General features: G+C 44.2%; 1 protein-coding gene across 1 annotated transcript in view; it reads left to right on the top strand.

Moving 5' to 3' along the window:
• COX10 (cytochrome c oxidase assembly factor heme A:farnesyltransferase COX10) overlaps window positions 1–26068 on the top strand; it is a 130631-nt gene that overhangs the window by 90326 nt on the left and 14237 nt on the right. Inside the window, exons 5-6 of the mRNA XM_072821064.1 lie at window positions 2125–2195; window positions 25341–25573. Coding sequence (XP_072677165.1) covers window positions 2125–2195; window positions 25341–25573 — 304 coding nt within the window. The remainder of the gene's footprint in view (window positions 1–2124; window positions 2196–25340; window positions 25574–26068) is intronic.

Below are 26068 nucleotides of genomic sequence, written 5' to 3'. Positions count from 1 at the left end.
AGCAAAGCGTCTGCCTTCGGCCCAGGTCATGATCTCAGGGTCCTGGGATGGAGCTCAGCGTTGGGCTCCCTGCTCAGCAGGGAGTCTGCTTCTTCCTCTGCCTCTACCCCTCTCCTCTGCTCTCTCTGTCTCTCATATAAATAAATCCTAAAAAAAGAAAAAAAAAAAAACCAGGAGAGTAAATCCATGGGGTAGATCCTTGGGTAAGGCTTGTAGGTTAGAGGGTATAGCAGGGTATTGGATCCTCTTCATCTCCACTGCCGCAGCCCTTGCTAGGCCCACACCATCTGCACCCAGTCCGTGATAGCCAAAACCACCATCCAAGTGGCAGTCATAGCAATTGCCCCAAATCCATCTCCTACATGTTAGCAAGGCGTGTGAAGCTCTCCATGATCTGGCCCTCCACCTACCTCTGGAGCTTCATCTCCAGCCATCCAGCGACACTGATGACAACAGTGGTTAAATTAGTCATTATTAAGCACTTTGTCTCTGCCGGTCATTATGCTGTAGGTCAATGTCTTATTAATCCACACATTGACCTTGCTAGTTACATATTATCACCCTCACTTAACGGATGAGGAAACAGGCTTTCAGACAGTGTTACGAAGCCAGTAGTAGTTGGTAAAGCTGAAACATAACCGTCATCTCTCACTACAAAGCCTGGACCTTTAACCTCTGTGCTACTCTCAACTCTTTCTAGCTACTCGAGCATATCATGAAGTTTCTGCCTCCTGTGCCTTTCTTTCTGTATGCTTCCCCTTGCGTCTGGACTGCTCTTTTCTTCCCTCCACTCCCCTTAAAGCATCCGACTCCTGCTGAGTCTTTAAGTCTGTGTAAGAGTGCTTGAAGGATGTTTGCCCTGCCCTGGCTGGCTCAGAGCCCATTTTAGCACATCTCCCTTTCACTCTACTAGGCCTGTTACTATAATCATCTGTATCCCAGTCTTTCTGTTACATTAAAGGATGGTAAACCTTTTTTAGTAAAGGGCCAGAGAGTAAATATTCTAGGTTTTCTGGCCCGTGCCATTTCCATTGCAACTCCTCGACCTGGCCATTGTGGTGTGGAAGCAGCCATAGCAAGGCATAGACAAGTGGGTGTGGGTGAATTCCAACACAACTCTATTTACAGACACTGAAATCTGACTCTCCTATAATTTTCGCATGTCACAGAATATTCTTCCTCTTTGGATTTATTTTTCCAGGCATTAAAAAAAACATTATCATTTTGTGAGCCATAGAGAAGCAGGTGCAGGCTGGCTGTGGCCCCTGAGTCATAGCTTGCTGAGCCCTACATGATAGTGTGAATTTCTTGAGAGCAGATCCAGTACCTCATCGTCGGGGTGACCATACCAGTGTGTCATCCAAATGGGGATGCTTTGAGAATAAAAAGGGTTGCTGTTAATGATGCTGGGACCACAGGTGTAAAAGGGAACTGCCCCAGGCAGAGAGAGGGGTAGTTAATCTAGTCACGGTAGTGCCATGTTGGTTGTGCACAGTTTCCCTTGGGGTCTTAATTACTTCAGCTTTGGCTCTTCACTTTAGTCCCCCATTTCCCAGGGTACATTTATTCTTAGTTAATTCACAGGCTTGGGGATGAATGGAAGGTTCTGAAATCCTCTGGAGCAGTGAAGCTTTATACCCATAACAGTGACTGAAGGAAAAAACTGTATATTTAACAAGTGGTTTTCCAGATGGATCAAAGTGGAACTGTGCATATTCTAAACAACTAATGCATATAATTTTTACCTTTTTTTGAAACTTTTTTTTTTTTTTTAAGATTTTATTTACCCATGAGAGACACACAGAGAGAGGCAGAAACACAGGCAGAGAGAGAAGCAGGCTCCATGCAGGGAGCCTGTTGCAGGACTCCATCTCAGGACCCCAGGATCATACCCTGAGCCAAAGGCAGGTGCTCAACCACTGAGCCGCCCAGGTGCCTCTGCATATAATTTTTAAATATGTCTCTCCCAGAGAATTTTCCTCCATTGAGTGCCAAGAGTGTGAGTTCATATTATCAAAATTAAAATGACATTTACTGTGGACAAAAAGTATAGAACTGAAGCAGAACAGAAGAATTGTTTCATGTTATATTTAATGTCTTCTCTTTTTTTTTTTCTTTTTGCAGTTTTTTGAGGTGCCATTTGATTCAAACATGAATAGGACAAAGAACAGACCTCTGGTTCGTGGACAGATCAGGTAAAATCATGAATATAAGTCTCTTTCACCTTCTAGAACATTCCTGTGCTCGTTTATCCTGAATCATGCCCCAGTCTTTTGCCTTGAGTTGTGAGGTGAAAATACCCCCACCTCCACCCCCACCCCCACAAAGGGACACGTTGGTGTGGGTGCTCAGGGCTTCTTAACTCTACCCAAAGTGTATGACAGAGCACTTAAAATGGATCTAAGATTTACAGTTCTGTGGTGGGAGTAACTCATGCAGTGGATTTCTTTATGAAATTCCATTTTGAAACACGAACTTGTTTCACTTGTAGCGCCTGTGGGTAACAACATTCCATTAACACAGATGATTTCAGACAAATCCATATAGGGTCTCCAAAGAAAGATCTGTCTGAAGCCTTACTTTTTCAGACAAACTGATAATGCTGTTATCTGCCGAGTAAAGCACTACCCCCATTACTCTACTTTCTACCAAATTCAATTAAGTAGAACTAAAAGGCGTATAAATATTTTAATATCACTAATGGTTAATAATTAAGCATTTTACTTCCTGGAGACCTTGAAACTGGCATTTTAAAGTATTTTTTAAAATCCAGTGGATATTCATAAGCCAAGAAGAATAAAACAAACCAAATGGTTTTACTGACTATTCTAAATCAGTGAATCCAGGCAATGCCCTCATGGAGCCTAAAATGTATTGGGGTAACACTTGTGGATCAAATAATCACACATTTGTGATTATTAAGTGAAACCATAAAGGAAACATGCAGGTACTGTCAGAAGTCTATATAAAAATGATTTTTAATATTAGCTGTTTGGAGCCATTCAGTTCTTAAATGAATTTAAAATACCATTATATTGCAGAAAGCAATGAAAACATACAAGAACAGAAATCTCATATCTACTGATACTCGATTTCTTTTTTGAAATATAAATAAAGCCATCTGCGTTTTTATTTAAAAATGTCAAAAGTACTTTTATCTGAGTAAAGTTGTTCTAGAAGAGCAAATGCAAGCTCTGTAGCCTATCTCAAATGCTAGAAGCTGCTCATGCCACTGCTCGGATCGCAGGGAAGTCCTTATGCCTTTCTTCAGGGAAATTAGGCTTCTCTGGAACCAAGGGAAATGTGGGACAAGCCCAGCAAGTAGCCATTGGGCAAATAAGGATGATCAGATAAAGGCCTGCCATTCTCCTGGTATCTCATCTCACTTTGCCCATTGTGGCTGTTTTCTGCACCCAGAGAAGCCAAATCTACCAGGGCATCCAGAGAGGGGCCTTGGTAGTTGGCATTGGCCCGTCCTTTACGGGAGAGAGGTTGCAGGACAATTATTAGTCTTGCTAAACCGGTACCTTCCTCTTTTGTTGGCAAGATGACCCGGGCAGGATCTCATTTATGATAATACACCTTAATTGCTACCTAAAGTAGCCTCTAAAAGGGCAAATTATAGGGCTGGAAAAAAGATTCCAGCTTATGTTAAGAGCTAGGATGTATTTTATTTAAACAGGTACAAAGAGCGGTTACAAGTCTGGGGCAGAAGAAATATTGCACTGAGAATCATGATTTTAAAACTGAAGACTTTGTATCTTGCCAGTTAGTGTTTATTATAACCTACTGAATGATCATCTACTACACAGATATTTTATAAGTGGGTAGCTGTGGGGCTATAGTAGAACGTCTTACAGACCACCCATTAGCATTAATTTCTCAGCCCTGGTGGTTCTGACATTCACAGTAGCTATTGGGCACTTAAGAGCAAAGCCCAACCAGTTTATTTTGAAATTCTCGATTTGGTGTTTACTGCCCCATATGATTTGGGCTGCTCTGCCTAGTTGAATCTATCCCACTTCATAGATTTTGCAGTTTGGCGCATGAAGTAAGTTCCCGACATTATTGACAGGCAGCAGTATAGTAAGTCTGGGAAGGAAACCCTCAGACATCTTTGCTAATGACAGCTGTTTGCACATTTGTACCTAGCTTGGCCTCTCTGTTCTAAAGAAATACTGTGAGCATTTACAGTAAAATAGACACGTGTGTGTGGCATTAATATTTTTAGTCATTGCAGTTTATTTTGAAGATTTTTACTGACATAAGTAAAATTAGGGATGCTCAGTGGTTGAGCTTCTGCCTTGGGCTCAGGGCATGATCCCAGGGTCCTGGGATCAAGTCCTGCATCGGGCTCCCTGCATAGAGCCTGCTTGTCACTCTGCCTGTGTCTCTGCCTCTCTGTGTGTCTCTCATGAATAAATAAAATCTCTTAAAAAGAAAAAAAGAAACAGTTATTTGGAGCGATCTTACCTGTTTTCAAAGTTTGCTTTAAAAAAATGTAAATATTTCTGGGCACCTGGGTGGCTCAGTTGGTTATATGTCTTCTTTCAGCTCAGGTCATGATCCCAGAGTCCCAGGATCCAGCCCAATGTGGGCTCCCCACTCAGCAAGGAATCTGCTTCTCCCTCCGCCCCTCCCCTGTTCATGCTCATCTTTCTCTCTCTCACTCTCAAATAAAAATAAAATATAAATATTTCAGTACTTACCAGGCAGTAACATAAAAACGAAATTTAGATTAGCTTCTAGGGTTAGGGAGAAAGAAGCAAAACACTTGGAAAGGGAAAGACGTCAGAACGTGGAAGTTGGATGTGTTTCCGTTACCAGGCCTGCATTGGTAGGACCGCTCAGTGGTGGCATTACCAAATCCTTCCTTCCTATGGCCACCTGCGGGACGCATTTGTAGGAGAATGTTGTCCCCGTAGAGGAGTGTGCTAGTTACCGAGAGGTGGGTGGCAGGCTCTCCATTCTCTTAGGGTCACAGTGAGGAGGTGGTGGCCCACGTGCCTAAGGGTAGGAAGTGCTGCCACAGAGATACAGTTCACTCTACAAATGTATTTTTGAATGCATCTGCCAGCTGGGCACTATGCTGGACACCAGAAGTGCCTTGGTAAATGCTGCAGGAGGCACCTGCCAGGAGATGCAGGATCACAGAGAGAACCTGACCAAAACTTCGGGAGTCCAGGGTGACTTAGTTGAGGGGTGAGGTCTTGAAGCTGAGAATGAGAGGATGAGGAAGAGCTGACCCAGCCTGATCTTTCCCATGTTCTTTCTGCTTCTCCCTCTGGCCACACCTTTGCTGGTGGTCTGTAGCCTCCTTCTGATCTCGTTCTCTCTACAGACACTGCACTCTACACTGTCTATACCTCCAGGCCAGACCACTCTTCTGTGCAGAGACCCTTTGAAAGTCTTTTCTGGGTGCCTCTCTAGGTATCTCAGCTCTGCAAGTGTGTATCCCAGTACATCACTTCCCCTCCCACACTGTCTTTTGGTTAATTGACATTCCAAAGTCAGGCACCTCTCAGTCACCCTGGACTCTCTGTCCCTCCTCCTTCATCCAACTATGGACTAGACTGTCTTTCCAGCCCCCAAGGGGAGCCCTGGAGTCTGCTCTCTCCTCCCAGTGCACTCCTGTCAGAGCATCCCAGCTTGCCCTGGTCCTTATAACCACACCCCAGCTGATATCCAGCCACTTTTTCCTTCTGGCTTACAACCTTTGGGGTCTTCTAAATATATTTAAGAGAAAACATTTGTTTTCTGTGCTTTGCTGCATCTTTAAGGCCTTTCAGGGTCTGGTCCCTCCCAGCCCTTCCAGCCTCACCTCCTCATAATGTTCACCTTTTCTCATTCACCCCTTTGTGTCTCTTATGACTCAGTGGAACTGCTGGTGTTTTCACCAGAGTGCTGTGCTTGTCTCGCTAGGTATGCTAACCTTCCCCTTCCATGGCCCCAGTGTGTTTTATGCCAAGCGTTCCCTCCCCCAGAAGGGATAGCTCCTCCCACACTCCAGTGAGGGGAGTTAGACGTTTTGTCTTGGAACTCTCGCCTCTGGGCATGCCTCTGTCCTGGCACCACGTAGCGTACCATGTACTGTTTCTTCGTGCCTCTGGCTTTATTATGTTGTGTGTTCTTCCAGGGCAAAGGTTGAGTCTTCCATCTGTGTATCCCCAGTACCCAAGCTCATTTACATGAAGCAATTTCCTGAGTGCCTGCTTTGTGCCCAGCACTATTTCTAATGCCATGATACAGTAGGGAACAGAGCAGACAAAAGTCTGGAACATCACGGGGCATACATTCCGGCCACCACATCTGGCAGATAGCTGATGCTTAATGACGGATGGCTGTATAGATGGATGGGTGGACAGATGGACAGATGTTAGAGAAGTAGAAATGACTTCCCCAGCATGAGAAATACAGAAGCAAGGACTCTGAGACAGGAATACTTAGCACATGGCATCAAGTGGGTGAGAAAGCCATTGAGACAGGCAGGAGGAATTTGTGAGGAGAAAGCGTGAGCATGAAGGTGGGGGGTGTTCTATAGACCTTGACTGATGCACTGACTCTGGATAGAATAGGCGGAAAATAAAGCAAAGGCCATGCCAGGTAAGATGCACATGAGGAGCAAAGGTGTAAGGAAGGGAGTGCAAAATATGTGTTGAAGGATAAAAATAAATGACTTGGCCAGACTCAGAGGGAAGGATTTGAAGGAGTGTGGTAAGGAAGCAAAGCGGGAAGGAGGCTGAGAAAACGTGCCTGCCACACCAAATTGTGAGGGCTGTTCTGTAGGGATTGGACCGTAGTCTGTGTTGTGTTGGGGCGGGCTCTTCAGCAGCACAAGACACGAAAAAGAAATAACAGGCCTGCATATTGGAAAGGAAGAAATGAACCCTTCATTCACAGACAATGTGACAGGTTTACATGAAAAATTCAAATGAATCTACAAAAAAGCTACTAGAACCAGTAAATGAATATAGTGGGGTCATGAGACACAAGACCAGGACACAGAATCCAGCTGCAGGAAGCTAGGCAAAGAATTCTTACATAAAACACAAAAAGCACAAACCATAGATGGAATAATAGGTAAATTGGACTTCACCAAAATAAAAATTTCTGCTCTCCCAGAAACACTTCTGAAAATGGCCAGACCAGCCACAGAGTGGGAGAAAATACTTGCAAAGCATGAAGCTCATGAGGAACTTGTGTCCAGAATACATACAGAATCCCTGAAACTCAATAATAAGAAAACAACCCAATTAAAAAATGGGCAAAATATATAAACAAACACTCCACTAAAGTAGAACTACACATATCAAATAAACACATAGAAAGGTTTTCAATATCACTAGTCATTAGGGGAAATGCAAATGAAAACCACAGTGAGACACCACTGTGCACCTATTAAAACAGTTAACATTTTTATGACAATAATACCAAGTGCTGGCAAAGATGTGGAGTGACTGGAATTCTTCTATGTGGCTGGCGTGAATACAGAGTGGTACAGTTACTTTTTGTGGAATGGTTTGGCAGATTCCTATGAAGTTAAATGAGATTTGCCATATGACCCCACTACTGTGTGTGTCTGGAAACGTAAGTCCATACAAAGACCTGTGCATGAATATTTGCAACAGTTTAATTCATGATTGCTGAAAGCATCCTAACTGCCCCTCAGGTGGTGTGTGTGTAGGTGCCATGACATGGATACAGCTCAGAAGCATTACAAGTGAAAGATGCCAAAGGTTACACACTGTATGATTCCATGTGTATGGCATTTTGGAAAGCCAGAACTTCAGGGACAGAAATCAGATCAATGGTGACCAGGAATTGGGGGGTGAAAAGAAGGGGATTGAGGACAGAGGAGCATGAAAGAACTTTATGAGGGACAGAACTATTCTATATCTCGGGACACCTGGGTGGCTCAGTGGTTGAGTGTCTGCCTTCAGCTCAGGGCGTGATCCCGGGGTCCTGGGATCAAGTCCCACATCGGGCTCCCTGCAGGGAACCTGCTTCTCCCTCTGCCTATGTCTCTGCTTCTTTCTCTGTGTCTCTCATGAGTAAATAAATAAAATTTAAAAAAAAATACTCTATATCTTGAACATGGCAATGGATACACAGCTATGTATCTTTTTCAGAACTCAGAACTAACCATTTGCCTGAAATGTGTGAATTTTACTGTGTGCAAAACGACTGGACTTTCAGGGTACTTGGTTTTCCCTGGGGACCATATTGATGTAAATCGCAGATCATAAGATTTTGGAGTCACACCACCTGGGTTCAGAATCCAGCTTCTCTACCTGCTTTACCAGGCAGGAGCGTCATAGGAAAATGTTCTGTTCTCTTCTGTAAAATGGGGATAATGCCCTTACCCCATGGGGTTAGATGAGAATGCAGCCCTTCTTCTAAAGCAGACAGTGAATGACTGTGAGGTCATCCCTGTGGTGGTTAGTGCTTTCTCAGCAACCGTGTGCTCAGCATCTCTGGGTGTTGGGCTCCGGCTGAATGCTGGAATATGCCTGACATGACCAGAGTCCTGCCCTCATTACTGTCCTGTGGGGGAGGCGGAAAATAAACCAGTGAACAAATAAATTGTAAAAGGTCACTCTAGGTGGCTGTCAGTTGCACAAACAGATAAGATAGAGCAATTGGTGGAGACCCCTAGAAAAAGAGAAGTATAAGGACGCTGCTCTTGAGGAAGTGGCATATGCGTTGAGGCCCAAAGGGTAAGGATGCAGGGTGGGGGAGCGTCATCGGCAGAGGGAGCAGCAGGTGCACAGCCCAGGTGGTCAGGGTGTGCCTGACACAGTAACAGCGTAGAGTCCACAGTGGCCAGAATGAGCAGAGTGGTGTGGGGTGAGGTCAGAGGGACAACACAGTGAGAAGTCTAGCTTGAATCCTGTGTGCCATGGGAAGCCAGAAATGAGTCCAAAGTACAGGATCGGTGTGATGGCATTTATGATTTTGAAAGAACTCTTCAGAATGTACCACAGCATCACAAGAGTGAGCAGAGGCCTAGTACAGGTTCAGGGGAGTGAATGATGGCCTGGACCGGGATGGTCACAGTAGAAGTCAAGTTTGCCGTTTCTCATTCAGAACGCTGGCTGGCCACTACTGCCTGCAAGTTCACTTGAAATGTGCCTGCTTTTCAAAGCCTTTCCTCTCCTGTGGATCATGAGTCTCGCACAGATAAACCCTGCCAGTCCCGGCCTCCCTGCTTCTACTCCTCCCTTGCCTGTCCACCTGCCTTCTTGAGTTTTTTCTCTTGCACAACTTCTGTATGTCCCTTAAGGAATGTCTTCCTATCTGCATGTAACACCATGTTTCTTCAGTCCTGCAGCCTCTGTACCACAAAATTCATCAGGAGGTAGAGTAGCAAAGCAGATATGAGAACCGAACCCCCAGAGAAGTAGCAGCCCTGCTGTCCAGTCAAGTGCTCACAGCCACCACAGCAAAAATACGTGACTGTTCCAGTTGCCAGTTCCCAATGTGTAGACAGAAAGGAGTCGACCCTGCAGAGAAACAGACCTCTTCAGGAATCCCCATCTCTCTCCTCTACTGGGAGCCATAAAGGCAGAATGGTCTGGTCTGACTGCCCAGCCATCTAAATACAGACCTTCCTTTTGTCACTGCCTTTCATTGAATTCAGTGATTCTTGAACTTTAGTGGACATTATTTCCTGGAATCAGATGTATGTAAACTTGCCTGCACTTTCTGGATCACTGCAGGGGATTTCATAGGATAATATTGAGTATAATGTATTTTCACCGTAGGGCTGACCTAAATAAAGGAAACAAACTGCAGCTCCATTGGGTTTCCAGACCATGAAAATGCACTCCGTCCTGTGACATGTCTGATTTCCAACCTTATTGCTGCCTGCCTTTCTGTTTCTGAGCAGCCACTGTGGCCTCATCTGCATTATTTGCAGTGATGGAGAAAGTGGCATTGGATGCATTTAATAAGCAAGGAGTAGGAAAAAAATTACAGTTTTGGAGATAGCTTAGTTACAATATACGCATGCCCCTTATATTTTAGGCAACAGAAACTTCCTACAATTTTGTTGTGAATCAATGGTAAAAGTCCTTACAACTAAAATACCATCTAATGAGAATAAAATCTGTGAAATTACATTATCCTTTGTTTCATTTTCCCAAGGAGAATACAGAGGACAGTCCTTTTAATTATCTTTTATTGCCTACATAAAATTCCAGTTCTGTATATCTAAGGTATCACTCACCGTTAATAAAAGAAAGACTGTCTTCCTTATCAAGGGTTGGGAAAATACTGCTTTTCCTAGTGAATAGAAAGATGACTTTTTTTTTTTTTAATATGAAGATGACTTGTTTAAATCTGTCCTAACTCTTGCAGACCCATGAGGACCAACTACTTACTCTGATTGTCTGTTCTAGAGAACTGCTGTGGCCTTACAATAATTGCAGGTGGTTAATAGAAACATCCTTTTGCAGCTTCTGTTTACCAAATGTAATTCCTGTGGAAACATTTGACCCCGTGGCTTTCTGTGCTTTTTACTTCAGCCCTGGGGCCTTCGTGGCAGAATTATTCATCACGGTCTGTAATGGCTTGGGGGCCACTTGATGAATTGGAGCACATTGTACCTCACATCACTTAGGAAGCATCCCAGATGCATGTGGCTAAATTCAGAGTCCTGGTGCATTTGGCTAAAGAGCTCTGGCATCTCCGTTTGCCTGACATACAGAAGATGTCTCCCGGGGACGTCTGCAGAGAATGGCTCCAGAGGGTCCGAGTGGCACGATTTTACCCTCTGGTATTGGTGCCTCACCACAGAGTTGATCCCTTATGAACTTGGAGTCCATTGCCTCTGTTCCCCTGGGGCTGAATGTCAGCACAGCCGTGTCACAGCCTGTACCATCCACCATCCTGGTAGTCTGGGCATGCGGGCTGGTAAGGAACTCATCACAGGCAGAATCAAGAAGCATTTGGTGGCTCAGTGGTTTACGCCTGCCTTTGGCCCAGGGCGTGATCCTGGAGTCCTGGGATCGAGTCCCACATCAGGCTCCATGCATGGAGCCTGTGCCTCTGCCTGTGTCTCTGCTTCTCTCACTCTCTGTATCTCTCATGAATAAATAAATAAAATCTTAAAAAAAAAAAAATCAAGAAGCGTTGACACCTCCGAGGCTCCTGTTGCCTTGCCCTGTTGATGTCCTCACTAATAACTCCCTCCCATATCATGGGCATGCAGTGCCTTGGAACTCCTTCTCCCCACTGGAGCTCCCTGGCTATTGGCAACATCAGTCCCAATTGTATAAAATGGCCAGTGTGAGGGATGCTTAAAAGAGGATGTTCATGGTAGTTCTTCCTAGATACTCCTCCGTTCTGCTTAGGCAGACCAGATATTTTTCCACTGCAGAAAATAGCTGCTGGAAGCTGACACCTGTTTTTGGCAGTTGTTGGGACCCCATTTCTGCCTGGGATCCTCAAGCTCGAAGACCTAGAGCCCAGCTTGCCTGAGGGCAGGTGTTAGGCTCACACTCTCCCTAGGGTCTCTCTCGTACCTGTTCCAACCCCACCACCCCAGTGGGACCCTTCCTTCCAACTTCATATTCCGACAACTGGTCCCTGTGTAAGTCAGCTGCTGCATCTAATTTTTCTCTTATTCTCCGACTTCTGGAAAGGGTGTCCTCCTGGGGCTGCGGTTACAGGCTAGCTTTTTCCCCTCACTGTCCACCTCCTCATTTTCCTCTCTCTGTGCCTTGACTCTTCTGATCCTACTTTCGCTTGCATGGACTCATCATCAAAATGGCAGCCTTGGCCTTAAGCCCTCAGGTGTCCCAGCTGACGCATGTAGCCAGGTTCCAAAGCCTTGTGAATGGAAATGGGATTGTCCAAGCTTGGGCCAGATAATTCATCCCTGGTCCAGTCCCCTGGGGCAAGGGGAAGGGGAAAGGATAGAGATGAAGAGGGTCACACAAAGGACCTAAGGCTCCTCTTCCCAGGGCTCCTTCTGCTGAACTTGAGCTTGCCAGATGTGTATCTCAAGGCTTCCTTCTGCTTTGTCACTTTCTAGCTATGACCCACTCCCACCCCCAGTGGACACACTTCATGTCAAATTCTTTCCATGAAGATATTAGATTTAACATTTACTAAGTCTTGTATTTTGCCTCACATACAGAGAGGTACGTATCCTACCTTGCTGTCCTGTGTTTGACAGCTTTTCTGTAGGAACGTGCCCTAGTTCTCGTTCTGTCAAAGCCAGGGTTCCCTGTTTCAGGTTCTTTTTGCTTTCAGAGAAAACAGAGGGTTCCAAACACTTTTAATCCACCATCTTTACCTATTTTGAGATCCTTCAGACTTAAATTTCTAATGTATCCTAAACATATATATATTTTTAAGTAATAACATTTTTTCCAGTCTGTCCTAACTAAAATGAATCATTTTGAAGAATGTCAAGGTCTGATGTTTCTTCTGTATATTTTAGAATTAAATAATTCCTAATTCAATTCGTTAAGAATTTATTGATTACCGATAATGTTACCAGCGCTGGCAATTCTGTTTTTATAAAGCTCACAAGGTTTATAATCAGGGTGAAAAAATTAGCCAGATGCATAAAACTCTTTGCAGACAGCCGAGGCTGCCATCAATATGCACTGAGTGAAATGAGAGAGTTGGATAAACAAGAAGTGCTCTGGGAGGTCAGGGAAAGGGGGTTCGGGTAAGGACAGCCTGGATAGCGAAAGCTTTGTGAACACGGGCCTGGTCCAGGCCTCCTTCCCTGTTATTTTGAAACGCATGTGTGTTTGGATTACCTCTCCTTGGATTATCCATTTTCCAGCTTGGTGATGCTGACAGGGAAATAATGCATGTCAACAGTCGTTTTTCCAACGTAATGGATCAGACAAGAGTGATCCACAACTGGTAAGCTATAGGTGTGGGCCACAGGCAGGAGAGAGAGAAGCATAAGAGTGGATGAAAGGTTATTGAGACAGGACAAATTAAAACACTTGGGGTCGGGGTCAGCCAGTACCTGGTGTTTAAATAAATGACGAAGATGGAGTTTTCGAAGTGAAATGAATGGATTGTTTAGTTGGCATTTATTAACTTAAAGAATAGGGTTTAGCTTAAGCATTATAGGGATTCACAGGAGACATTTTTCAAATTTACTGAAGGTTTTACCAGTAAGCACTTAAGCAAATGTAAACATTTTGCAGGCTGCAGGGGAGCTGTGAATATTATTCATCACCCAGTCCCGCTGGTCCAGCAGACAAGTACCCAGACCAGGCTAATGCTCCACAGAGTTCCTAAGGGTTGTTATGATTAGTCTCTGGGTGTGTATATACTGCAAATGTAATAAGAACATAAACATTTTATAAGTATAGAAATTTCTTTTTTTAGTGTTAACTAGTCATTTGAAGTGGCAGGAAGAACAAATTTGGTCTCAACTTAATAATAGCAGTGCTAAGGTAGAGAATTGTGTTCTGAAAAATCATTCAACCTGACGAATCACGCAGGATGAAGAGTCAGCCAACAGGTTTTGTATGTAGCATCATGCTTAGCCACGGCAGTGGGTAAAAGAGGGGAGCACCGGTGTTTTCTAGAAGCAAACTCTCACGTCATAAGGAAGAAGAAAGCATTTACAATTAATTAATCTGTAGCAGCAAGAGTTGTGAACATTTGTCATCAGCAGTCCTGAGGATGGGGGATTCCTCCGTTCCCACATCCCATCTTACAACCAAAGAAATATTCAGATATTTTAAGAAAGATAAATATGAAGAGTTAACTATCCTAGCCTAGTAAACCAGTCAATCACTTGTAGCCACTTGAGCAGCAAGTCATAGGGGCAGACATGTTTTATTAATCACCTGGAGTCAGTGAGTCTCACGTGCTATCACTTTCTCTCTCTCTCTCTCAAGTAGGATGAGGTGAAAAGATGGGGCACAATGAAATGCTATTCCTGTTGACTGGTGGTCTGCAGGTGGTGGTCTGAAGGGGACGTTTGTTTTCATGCATTTTTTTTTTAAAGTTTTATTTATTCATGAGAGAGAGAGAGAGGCAGAGACACAGACAGAGGGAGAAGCAGGTTCCCTATGGGGAGCCCGATGCGGGACTCGATCCCAGGACCCCAGGATCACGACCTGAGCCAAAGGCAGACGCTCAGTCCCTGAACCACCCAGGAGCCCCTCGTGCATGGTTTGTAAAGGTTTGTCTCAGCCAGCGTTTGGGGCACGCCAGCCTTGGACACAGGAACAGAAAGCTGAATGGTACAGAGTGGAGGCACTAATCCAGGTAGGATGTGGTGGGATGGGCGGGAGAGGCAGCAGCAGACCCGTCAGCGGAAGGGCTGAGGACTCTGTGACAGCCAAGGGTGTGCAGACCACCCGGGGGCTGCGGGTGAGGGGCAGGAAGGAGAGCAGGCCACCCTGGGAAAATGTTCTCGGAGGACTTGTTTTGATGTCAGGCTGAATCTCAGAGGCTGGGAAAGAAATGGCCACACAAGACTGAAGCAAGTACAGGAGGGGTCGACCCTAGGGCACCAGAGCTACCTCTGCTTCATAGTGGAGATCTTTCACCTGGACCACTCTGATGGCAAAACAGCAGCCAACAGGCCAAATCCTGAAGAGGCATTTTTTGTTTTGTTTTGGCCTGCTGTGCTCTTCTACTGATGCCAGCATTTAAAAAGAGAACGTTTTAACAGTGTTTTAACAACATTTTAACAGGTTTCTGAGTTTTTTTTGTACATTCACACATGGTACCTGCCAGCCAGACCTGAGTACCAGTTCCCACTGTGCATCACCGCTCATGTTTTTTCAGGGAGACCCACTTGACTCCTTTTAAATCACCAGCCTGGTCCCTCTGGACATCTCTGCGTTCTCAGACACTCCGCTAGACCCCTAGACTCCAGTAGGAGCCACCATTCCTGCAGGAGGTGGAGTCACCTGCGTACTCACCTTGGCCAGTGGGTAGCAGGTCTGTCCAGGTACTCTACAAAGCTGCAGGGATGGGTAGTGTTATTCCCTAGCCTCACTATTTATAAATTGTGTTTTATTAAAGCTTTCTGAAGACTCATTCAAATTCATTGACCCCAACTTTATGGGGGTAGACAAAGCTGCTTTTTGATATAGAATCTGATAAATTAAAAAGGAAGAAGGTAAGAAACTTAAGCCATCTGGCTCAACCAGGGAAAAGGAAAAATATCGAGGTGTTACGGGAGCCGAGGGTAGTGGAGGAGTTCAGGAGTTCAAGAAATAGGCTGAGATGGGACCCCTGTACTAGGAACTGGGTTTCCATGGATGGGATCAGACTACAGGAATCTCTTCTCTCTGAAAATTCCAGTCTCTATACAAATAGTTTATCCTTAATTTAAACTGAATTGAGGTGGCGTAACTCAGGAGTCCCCATTAGCTTGATCCTGGAATTAGAAGGCGGCATCTTAGAGGTCAGCACTAAGGTTCATCAGCACTGCCCCCCCCCCCCCCCCCCCCCCGCCTATCTTGCATATCTCCCTCCTAGATTAGTAAGATTCTTTCTGTTGATTTTCAGAACTCAGCTCAGATCTGCTTTGTTTTCTTCCTGGAGGAACTAAAGCTTTTGTTAATAGAATGCCACAGCCCCACATTCCAAATACAGTCATGCCAGATATACTTGCTTATTCTTGAATTTCTCCTAAATGTGTTTAAGATTTATTTATTTATTTGAGAGAGAAAGAGTACATGCCAGAGTAGAGAGGCAGAGGGAGAGGGAGAGAGAATCTTCAGGCAGACTCCCCGCTGAGCACAGAGCCTGGCACAGTCTCAGACCCAGGACCCTGAGGTCATGACCTGAGCTGAAATCAAGAGTCAGATGCTCAGCCAACTGAGCCACCCAGGCTCCCTTAAATGCATTTTTAAATTTAATTTTTAGGCAGGTTACCATCGTTTTATATGTAACTGATAGCTTTTCCAAAGCTGCTATAATTAATTTTCTTTTAAACTATGTTTCGTGTCCACATTTTCTTCACTTGTTCCTTAAATTATGAATTCTCATCAGTCCTTGTATCTGTAAGCTAAAAGTCTTGTTCAGAAAGAAAAGGCTTCTGAGTAAGATTCTGGGGAGACGTTTTTAAAACAGTTATCTGTAGAGACTTTTCCCCAAAAAACTCAGGTCTGAGCTCAAATGTGGGATTTATACAGGAAATTAAAGCTAAATTGGCTTGGGTTGATGAAGGCTTGGGGTTTTCTTTTGTTTTTTACAGAAGGAGATTTTATTTTATAATTTAAAAACCATTTATTCTGGAAGAATGACCAAGAACTATTATAAGATTAATTTTTGTGTAAACCAGTTACCTACAGAGCTGCTTACAATATAAAGCCTTCTTGATTTAATGTAACATTTCATAGACCTCTCCGACACACTACTTAAACAGAGAGACTACATCTCTCCAGTAAGTTATTTCAGTCATTTAAATTACATTTAAGTTCAATAAATAGTCATCAAATTAAAACTTGCACAATTTTTTTCTCTCATTTGTTCCCAATTTCTACAGAAAATTCCACTTCGACTGAGCCACTAAGAATTGGTGTTTAGTAAACAAAGAAACATAGTATTTTAAAGGAAGAATAAATAATTCATAGAAATGTGTGGACAGATTCTCATCCCTCTAGTCTATTCTTTCTTTTCTGGAGTAGCCTTGGGCAGAAAAGGCAAAACGAGAAGACCACCCATGCCCCTGATGCTCAATAGAAAGATCTCTCCATTTCAATGTAATTCAGTTTTGGATATGAGTTTGGAAATAAATCATCATTCACCCCTCAGCATGACCCCTGAACCTATTTGCCTGAGTGAATGAATATTAAAAAAAAACATTTTTAGTTCAATGGCTAGATTCATTTTTCTACCGCCATCCTACTTCCCCCCCCCATAGCAATGTTTTCCTTATTCATCCCTTTATTCCGTTTTACTAAAAACTGGAAAATGTGTACAATACCATCACACCCAATTCATCTGCCTTTCTGATCTTACCTGTGCAAGTTCACAAATCTCCTCTCCTTAATAAAGGCCATTACAGGGGCACCTGGGTGGCTCAGTGTGGTTGAGCATCTACCTTTGGCTTAGGGCATGGTCCTGGGATCGAGTTCTACATCAGGCTCCCTGCATGGAGCCTGCTTCTCCCTCTGCCTGTGTCTCTGCTTCTCTATCTGTCTCTCATGAATAAATAAATAAAGTCTTTTAAAAATAAATAAATAAATACCATTACAGCCAGTGCTGCAGATATACAAGAGCACCAACATTTGAAGAAAAATCGTTTTCCATGTGATCCATTTAGCTTTTCCTGGTGCTGCTTTATTTCATTTTTTATTTTATTTTATTATTTTATTGTAATTTGATACAAGAACGTTGAATTCCTAACTTAAAGTTATCCTTGAAAATAAAAATAGTTTTGCCATGCTAATTATGAGAAAATGCTGTGCCACCATCGTACTTTTATACCCTGTACTTGATATTCGTGAGTATATATACATCTGTATTCATATTCTCATGCATGACTGTATGTCTTCATACGTTTGAAAAAAACTAACGAGTGGAAACAACTTATTGCGAGTTTATTATCCCTGCGTCCAATTCTACCTCCTTTCTATTTAGATGATGCTCATTTTGCCAGTTCTTGTAGCCGATTTTATAGTTTGAGAATTCATCATACTTGTGTTTGTTTAATGTCTATCTCCTTTTCAGACTAAACATTGCTGTCTGTTTTGTTCATTGCTGTATACGCACACTTAGCGTAGTGGCTAACTGTAGAAGCCGCGAGAGAAATCCTAATAAATGAACGTGTGAACGCCGTGCACTCATTTAGTGAGCACTGTGCTAAGCGCTTTATTTACATTCCTGCGTTTAATTCTTAACTCTTAAGTACCTCCCATTCTACAGATAAAGAAACGAAGACCAAGTTAAACGATTTGCTCAAGATCCTACAGTCAGTGAGACAGAGCGCCTGCCTTGCCTTCCTTGTGGTCTTCTTACTGAGGCTTTTTGTGTAAGCCTCTTTATCTTGAGCTCCAACCTTGCTGTCAAAAGAGCCCTAAGACACCCCCCTATTTTATAGTTGAGGACACTAAGGATCAGAGAGGTTAGATAATTTGCCCACTTTTACATAGCTAGTTCAAATCAGAACTTGAACTCAGAACCCCTGATTCCTGTCCACCATGCTTACTAGTTATTGCTGCTATATGGAAATCAGAGTATAATACTACTAGGTAAAAGAGCATTAGCACATATTTAAAACATTTTGGGGGTCGCCTTGTTGGCTCAGTCAATTAAGCATCTGACTTCGGCTCAGGTCATGATCCCGGAGTCCTGGGATCAAGCCCCACATCTGGCTCCCCATTTAGCTGGGGAGTCTGCTTCTCTCTGCCCCTCCCCCTTGCTTGTGCGCATGTGCTCTCTCTCTCTTTCTCTCTTTCTTTCTCTTTCTCTTTCTCTCTCAAATAAATAAAATCTTTTAAAACACATTTTTGGTATGAAATGTTCCAGGAGCCACAATAGTAGAGATAGTACAGCAAACCCCAGGAAACTTGTCACCTAGAAAACACAAGATTATCAAGAATTGGATGTACTTGTTTCATCTCACCCTTGTAACGGCCAAAACACTTAGCACCATGACTAGATTAAATCAAGGCAGTGGGAGCAGAGAGGTGGAAGTGTAAACATGCAGTTTCTCAGTGAATTGACTACAGCTTCCGCTTGTTCTTTCCACTTGGAATATATCAAGAGACATATATCAAAAGACAGTGGGAAATGGGTGACCTACCCAGGCCAGCTGCAGCCAGCATCAGAGGTAGAGTGGAGATGGAGGTCTTCTGTGGGCTTATCCTCCGTTGACTAGGCCAGATGTAGGCCAGATGGGCCCAGCACCACACTGGTAATGGCTTAGCACTGAGTCTCAGGCCTCGGCAGGCCTCTTGATCACCTGGATCCCTAACAAATCCTTAGGTGATGTTGATGCTATGGGTCTGGGGACCATAGCTCACCAGGGAGAGTTCCAGCTTGGCCCAGGGAATCCCAAGGAAGCCTGCTTGGCCTTCTAGTTCCGCTTCTAGAAATCAGACCTCAGAGCAGCACTTGAAATGGAGGCAATCTGCTAAGGAATTTAGATGATAAAAGGAGCAAAATGACTAATGGGGAAAAAATGTTTAAGAGAAAAATTTATTTTTTTTAGATTTTATTTATTTATTCATGAGAGACAGGGGTGGGGGGGAGAGGCAGAGACACAGGCAGAGGGAAGCAGGCTCCATTCAGGAAGCCTGATGTGAGACTCGATCCCAGGTTTCCAGGATCACGCCCTGGGCTGAAGGTGGCGCTAAACCACTGAGCCACCAGGGCTGCCCAAGAGAAAAATTTAAAGAAAATTTTAAATAATAAATGATAAAAAGGGAAGTAATTCTGGGTATGTATATGTGTATATGTGTGTCTCCAGGTTTGGGATACTTTCAAGACCCATCCAGAAGTGGGAGAGAGCAGGTCCATTTTTTGATCAAGGGCTGGGCACTAGGAATAGGAGAAAGAGTATATTGAGTAGTTGACAAAAAATAAGGAGAAGTCAGTCTTCGACAAAATTACCCTTCAAGTCTTTGAAATGTAGCCCCGACTTTTATGTGTACTAAGGCAGAAAGTCATAGTTGTGTTTAATGGAGATGAGAAATAAACACACTGGACTAATCTTTTTCTGCATCTGAAATGGATCTCTTTACTAAAATGGCTAAATCTGGGGCGCCTGGCTCAGGGGTTAAGCATCTGACTCTTGATTTCGGCCCAGGTCATAATCTCAGGGTTGTGAACTCAAGCGGTGCATCAGGCTCCACGCTCAGCACAGAGTCTGCTTCTCCCTCTCTCAAATAAATAAATCTTAAAAAAAAAAAAAATAGATTTCTTTATTAAACCTGCTAAATTTAAGCAGCTTCATTATCACCATGATTGTTAAAGATTCCATGGTAAATCAAACTTTAAGAAATAGCCCAGAGGTCACTTGGGACACACTCTTCTTTATCCCAAAACCATCATCTTGCTGGTGCTTTGCCTGCTTGCAGGGATGGTGCGGCTCACCTTTTTTTTCCTCAAAAATGTCTAATGTGACTTCTTTTGGGAGTTGAGCAAACTAACGCTTACCTGTCTTTGCTGGTCCTCAGGGCAGGCAGAGAGGGGTCCTTGTGAAAAGCACCTCTGATCATTTTGTTCCTCTATTGAGAAAACAAAACTTTCTTAACCCTGCATGTGCCCAGAGGCAATGTCAGAGAGATGTGTCAGCATGGCCTTGGGGGGGAGGGGGGTTCTCTGACACCTCCCGCCCACCCTCATGCTGCCCCCACTGCCTGGAACACCCCCCTCCATCCTTTAGCGCCTTCCCCCCCCCCCCGCCCGCCCCAGCACTTCTTGCTAGAATCCTTCCCTGCCTGTCCCCAATACCCACACACTGTCCATAAGTAGTCCCAGAGTGCCCGCCTGTTTAACTGTCTCTCTTCAGGCTATGTCTGTTTTGCTCCTCACATTATATTCTAGGTCTGTTTGCTTTTTTTTTTTTTTTTTAATACAGTGTTCATCTCAGGAAATGCAATAGGAAGTTTAGGCTATTTTTACACTGGGGTAAACCAAAGGGGCTAAACCCCAGCTGAAGGCACCAGCCTAAAGACTTCAGTGGACCCGAGAAATCAGAGAAATGAGGAAGTCTTACTATAGCAGGGTGCCCCCCACATACCAGTGGTATTAAATGAATGAACCAACAAATGAGTCCTGGTGCAAATCTGGTTTCCAGCTACTGGTATAGTTGACCCATGGACAACATGGGTTTAAACTGTGGAGGTCCACATACATGTAGATTTTTTTTCAATACATCCAGTAGAAAATTTTTTGGAGATTTGTGATAATTTGAAAAAGATGAACTGCACAGCGTAGAAGTTTCAAAAAATTTAAAAATACAAATACATACACATAAGTAAATACTAGTCTACCTTGTCATATGCTAATGTATACACAAATCTATTATCAAATCTTAAAATTTATCAAAACTTACACATGCATTTACAGACTGCACATGGTGCCATTTGAGTGGAGAGAAAGGTAAACAAATGTAAAAGATGCTATATCAAATCATAACAGCATAAAACTAACTGCTGTAATAATTTTGTAACCACCTCTAATGTTGCTTTGTACTGAGCTCAAGTGTTGGGGAGCATCCACTTAAGTTGCCATGTGTGATGCTAATCATCTCTGCATGAGCAGTTCATCTCTCCAGTAAATTGCATATCACAGTAAAAAGGATCTCTTGCAGTTCTCACTATCAGTAGTTAAGTTTGGAGAGAGTCTGGGCAGAGCCCGGTGGCTCAGAGGTTTAGTGCCGCCTTCGGCCCGGGGTGTGATCCTGGAGGCCCGGGATCAAGTCCCATGTCGGGCTCCCTGCATGGAACCTGCTTCTCCCTCTGCCTGTGTCTCTGTGTATTTCTCTCTGTATGTCTCTCATGAATAAATAAATAAAATCTTAAAAAAAAAAAAGTTTGGAGAGAGTCAAAAGTTACATGTGGATTTTCTCTTTATTTTTAGAGTGTGTGAGTGGCAGTTCTGGGGGAGGGGGAGCAGAGAGAGAGAGAGAATTTTAAGTAATCTCCACCTCAGCTTGGAGCCTAATTCAGGGCTCAATCTCACAACCCTGAGATCAAGACCTGAGCCAAAACAAGAGTTAGAGGTTTAAGTGACTGAGCCACCCAGGTGCCCCTGGATTTTCAGTTGTACACTGGGGTCAGCACCCGTTTTCCCCTCGTCATCCAAGGTCATCTGAGTCTTGGTTTCTCATCTGTGAAATGGGAATATCCTATCTGAACAAACATGTTTTACTTTGTTAGCTTTTGTTTTGTTTTTAACACCATACGCAGTGTTGGTACAGTTTCCAGAAATAGGCTTTCTCATGTACTGCTGGTGGGGTATGAGCTAGCCTAAATCCTCTGGGGTATAAACTGGCAGTACCAGTCAGATCCCTAAAAATGTGCCTGTCATCTGGCTTAGCTATCTCATGTCTGGGAATTAATCCTCAGAATTTATCCTAATCAGAACTATGAACAATAGTCTGTCTATAAGATATCTGTGCCCACGTTATTTTTTAATTTCAAAAAGGGAAAAATATGAAGTGTCCAGAAGGGGTATGTTGACTGAATTAATTGTGGTATATCCACAGAGTAGGCCACTACATGGCTATTGATGATGATACAGAAGAATTCTGAGTGGCACAGGGAAATTATTAAGAATATATTAAAATATGGGCGGGGTGGGGGGGAATGGGTGACGGGCACTGAGGGGGACACTTGACGGGATGAGCACTGGGTGTTATTCTGTATGTTGGTAAATTGAACACCAATAAAAAATAAATTTATTTAAGAAAAAAAAGAATATATTAAAATATAAAGTAAGTGGGATGCCTGGGTGGCTCAGTGGTTGAGTGTTTGCCTTTGCCTCAGGTCATGACCCCAGAGTCTTGGGATCTAGTCCCGCATCGGGCTTCCTGCAGCAAACCTACTTCTCCCTCTGCCTGTGTCTCTGCCACTCTCTTTTGTCTTTCATGAATAAATAAAATATTTAAATATATATGCATATATATAAAGTAAGTAACAAAGCCACAGTTCAGTATGTTCTGTTATTTTTTAAATAGATGTATCATTGAAAAAAGGCGAAGAATATATAAACCAGTGTGTTTCACTGAGTAATTTAGAATTTACTTGTAATCTTCTGTAGTTCCAAATTTTCTGAAAAGAACATATATTACTTCTATAGTAGATGTTTTAGGAAAATGAAAGCACCACAGGAAAATAAACTTCACAGAGTTTGCAGTTGGAGAACCTTTGCCCATAATGTGAGAAAACCGTGAAATTCACCGATTTGGGTCTCCTTGTACCAGGAGGGAAGTGTGTCCCTGCAGCCTGTAGGTGCTGGAGATGGTTGGGGCTACCTGGGTAAATAGCCTCATTTTTGCTTCTGTAGCTTGTCAGTCTCCCCACTTTCCATCCATGCCCCTGAGCACACAGATTGAAACGCCAAAATTAAGCCTCATGTTTTCTGGGATGCCTACAAGGGTCAGAAACTAAACTTCCATGTGAAATTGCCTATCTCAATAAATTAGAATCATGTGTGCTTTTCTAAAAGGGCTTTTTTCATAACACTAATACCTTTGAATCCAACTGGCTTCCACAGACCTAGGAGAAAGAGCAAACAACCTTCTTCTTCTTTCTTCTTTCTTCTTCTTCTTCTTCTTCTTCTTCTTCTTCTTCTTCTTCTTCTTCTTCTTCTTCTTCTTTTCTTTTCTTTTCTTCTTTCTTCTTTCTTCTTCTTCTTCTTTCTTCTTCTTCTTCTTCTTTTTTTTACACAAGGTCCAATTCAGGAAAAATAAAAATGTTTATGAGCCACATTTTTCTCCCACCCAAAAGAAAACTCGCTTTTTACAGTCCCATAGGAAAAAAAACAAAACAAAACTCCATTCTTATAGGCTATAAACCACCCTATTGCAAGAAGGACAACAGTTGTAACATTTTCACTGCTATTTTGGCCATACATGAGACATAACAGCACAGAGCCATCTTCCTGAGTTTCCATCTGGAAAGCAGGGCCAGTTAGTGTGGTCATGGGCTCCCTCTGGCAGGAGCAGGGGCCCTGGTGGGGATGGTCAGGATGGGACCCTAGAAGGACAGGCAGGATGAAAGTTGGAGGGGGGCCCGAGTGACTGCCATGGAAGCTGGGGACTCTATGATCCAGAGGAGGTAGATTGCCAGGAGACGGGGTGGAAACTCAACCATCAGTGGGGAGCTCTGTTCTTTGTCACAAGCACCCTCTCCATCAAACCCCCACTCTCTGCTGGGTTCCATCTTCAGGGGTGGTGGCCACAGGATCTGATCTGATCGAATGGAAGCACTGAGCCCCGTGCAGTTCCCTCAGAGGCGGAATTAGGGCCTCCATAGGGAGAAGGCAGGCTCCAGAGACTTCCTCGGGTTTCTTTTGTTCGCTTTTTTTTTTTCCAAAGATTTAATTTATTTATTCATGAGACAGAGAGAGGCAGAGACATAGGCAGAGGGAGACACAGGCTTCCTCTGGGGACTCAAACGCCCTGAGCTGAAGCCAGACACTCAACCACTGAGCCACTCAAGTGCCTCCTTGGGTTTCTTAAGAAAGAATAAATAGGGGCACCTGGGTGGCTCAGTTGGTTAAGTATCTGACTTGATCGCAGTTCAGGTCTTGATCTCGGGGTCATGATATTGAGCCCCACGTCGGGTTCTACGGTGTTGATCATGGAACCTACTTTAAAATAAATAAACATACATATAATCAGGAACTTATAGATCCGATTTATCTACACTCTCAAAAAGCCTTTCACAGAGTTCCACACAAAGTCCACCTTAAAAAGTGGGCTCTAGGAGTACCCGGGTGGCTCAGTAGTTGAGCATCTGCCTTTGACTCAGGTCATGATCCTGGGGTCCTGGGATCAAGTCCCGCATCGGGCTCCCCATAGGGAGCCTGCTTCTCCCTCTGCCTATGTCTCTGCCTCTCTCTGTGTGTCTCTCATGAATAAATAAATAAAATCTTAAAAAAAAAAAGTGGGCTCTGATGAGAATCAGCCTTAGAATCATCACTGCTAGTAGAGAGTTGTGTTTGAATGCTGTCACTGCATATACAACATCATGTGACTCCTCTTGAAATCCCATGTCTCTGAAACAAGCAGTGTCTTGGAAACACAGCTGGAAGTGTGCCGTCACTGCGGAGTGGCCCCCTGGTGTTTCGCTGCTGGCACCGCGCTGGCCCCACCCTGAGCCTGTAATTTATTACAGATAGATATACTTAGATACACTATCGTTATCCATTACTGCTAATTGGATGGTGTTTTTAAATAAAATGTAAATACAGGGGCAGAAGGGCTTCCTGGAATGAAGGCCCCAGTTTCTGCCCAAATGTGACAGTATTGTTTTAGCTCTCACCTCTCTCGCACTAACCGTAGAACAGAGCCCCGTGCCAAACAGGTCTGCCATCGACTTCGTACCAAGCAGGTTTGCCATCTACCTCCCTTCAGCCTGTGGCAAAGCGCAGTCAAGCATCTCTGCTGTACAGATGAGCACAGGGATGCCCAGCATCCCACAGCCAGGTAGGGGGCTGGACCGGGTGCGAATCCAGGGCACTCTAGCCTCTTGACTCTGTACCTTCGTTCCCAGCTGGCAGATGCAAGAAGATGCCATGTTGCAGGGAAGAAGACGAACCAGCATGGTCACTTCACCATATGATAGGCGGGTGGTTCACTCCCCCAGCTCTCCCAGTGTGCAGCATGGTTACCTGGACTTGAAAGTGATTGCTCTGTATTTGCTGATTTTTTTTTTCAGCCCGTTGCTAGCTGTGTCTTTTGCCACTTGCTGTGCTGTTCCAGGAGTTGCCCTCCTGACCTGGGGGGTGAACCCCCTCACGGGAGCCCTGGGGGTCTTCAACATTTTCCTGTACACCTGTTGCTACACCCCGTTGAAGAGGATCAGCATTGCCAACACTTGGGTGGGTGCCGTTGTAGGGGCCGTCCCACCTGTCATGGGCTGGACAGCGGCCACCGGCAGCCTTGATGCTGGTGAGTATGTCACGTGTGAAGTGTCCGCTTCGGTCCGCAGGCCCACAGCCGGGTGGGTGCCAGAGCCAAGCACGCTGTGCTGCTCTCAGCCTGCAAGCACCAGCATGTGCTAGTCAGAGGCATTTCCTTCCGGGAACCATAGCACATGCTGTTAGGTTCCATTTGATTCTGCACTAATTCTTCTGGCAAATGTGCTGGTGCGGCAGCCTGAAATACCGTGAATGCAGAGCCGAAGGTAAACCATGTCATCTGGCTTCCAGGCGAGCGTGTGCTTTCCGGGGCAGGGGCTATTCTAGGGGAACAACAAAGAAAAATTGGCTGAACAGGTAGAATGAAAAGCAAGTACCTAAAAACCATGAATCAAGTTGGGGCTGCTGATTCCTTTGGGGTGTCTCGTGTTGTGGAGAAGGCGTCCAGGACAAGGCATCCAGCTCTCCTCTCAAAGCTCAGGCTCCCTCGTTGGCAGCCCCCAGCATTAGCTCTTCCCTCCCAACC

Source organism: Canis lupus, chromosome 3 (genome assembly GCF_048164855.1).
Source record: "Canis lupus baileyi chromosome 3, mCanLup2.hap1, whole genome shotgun sequence".
Lineage (NCBI taxonomy): Eukaryota > Metazoa > Chordata > Mammalia > Carnivora > Canidae > Canis > Canis lupus.
The sequence above is the reverse complement of the archived record's forward strand: the minus strand, read 5'-3'. Positions and strand labels throughout refer to the sequence as shown.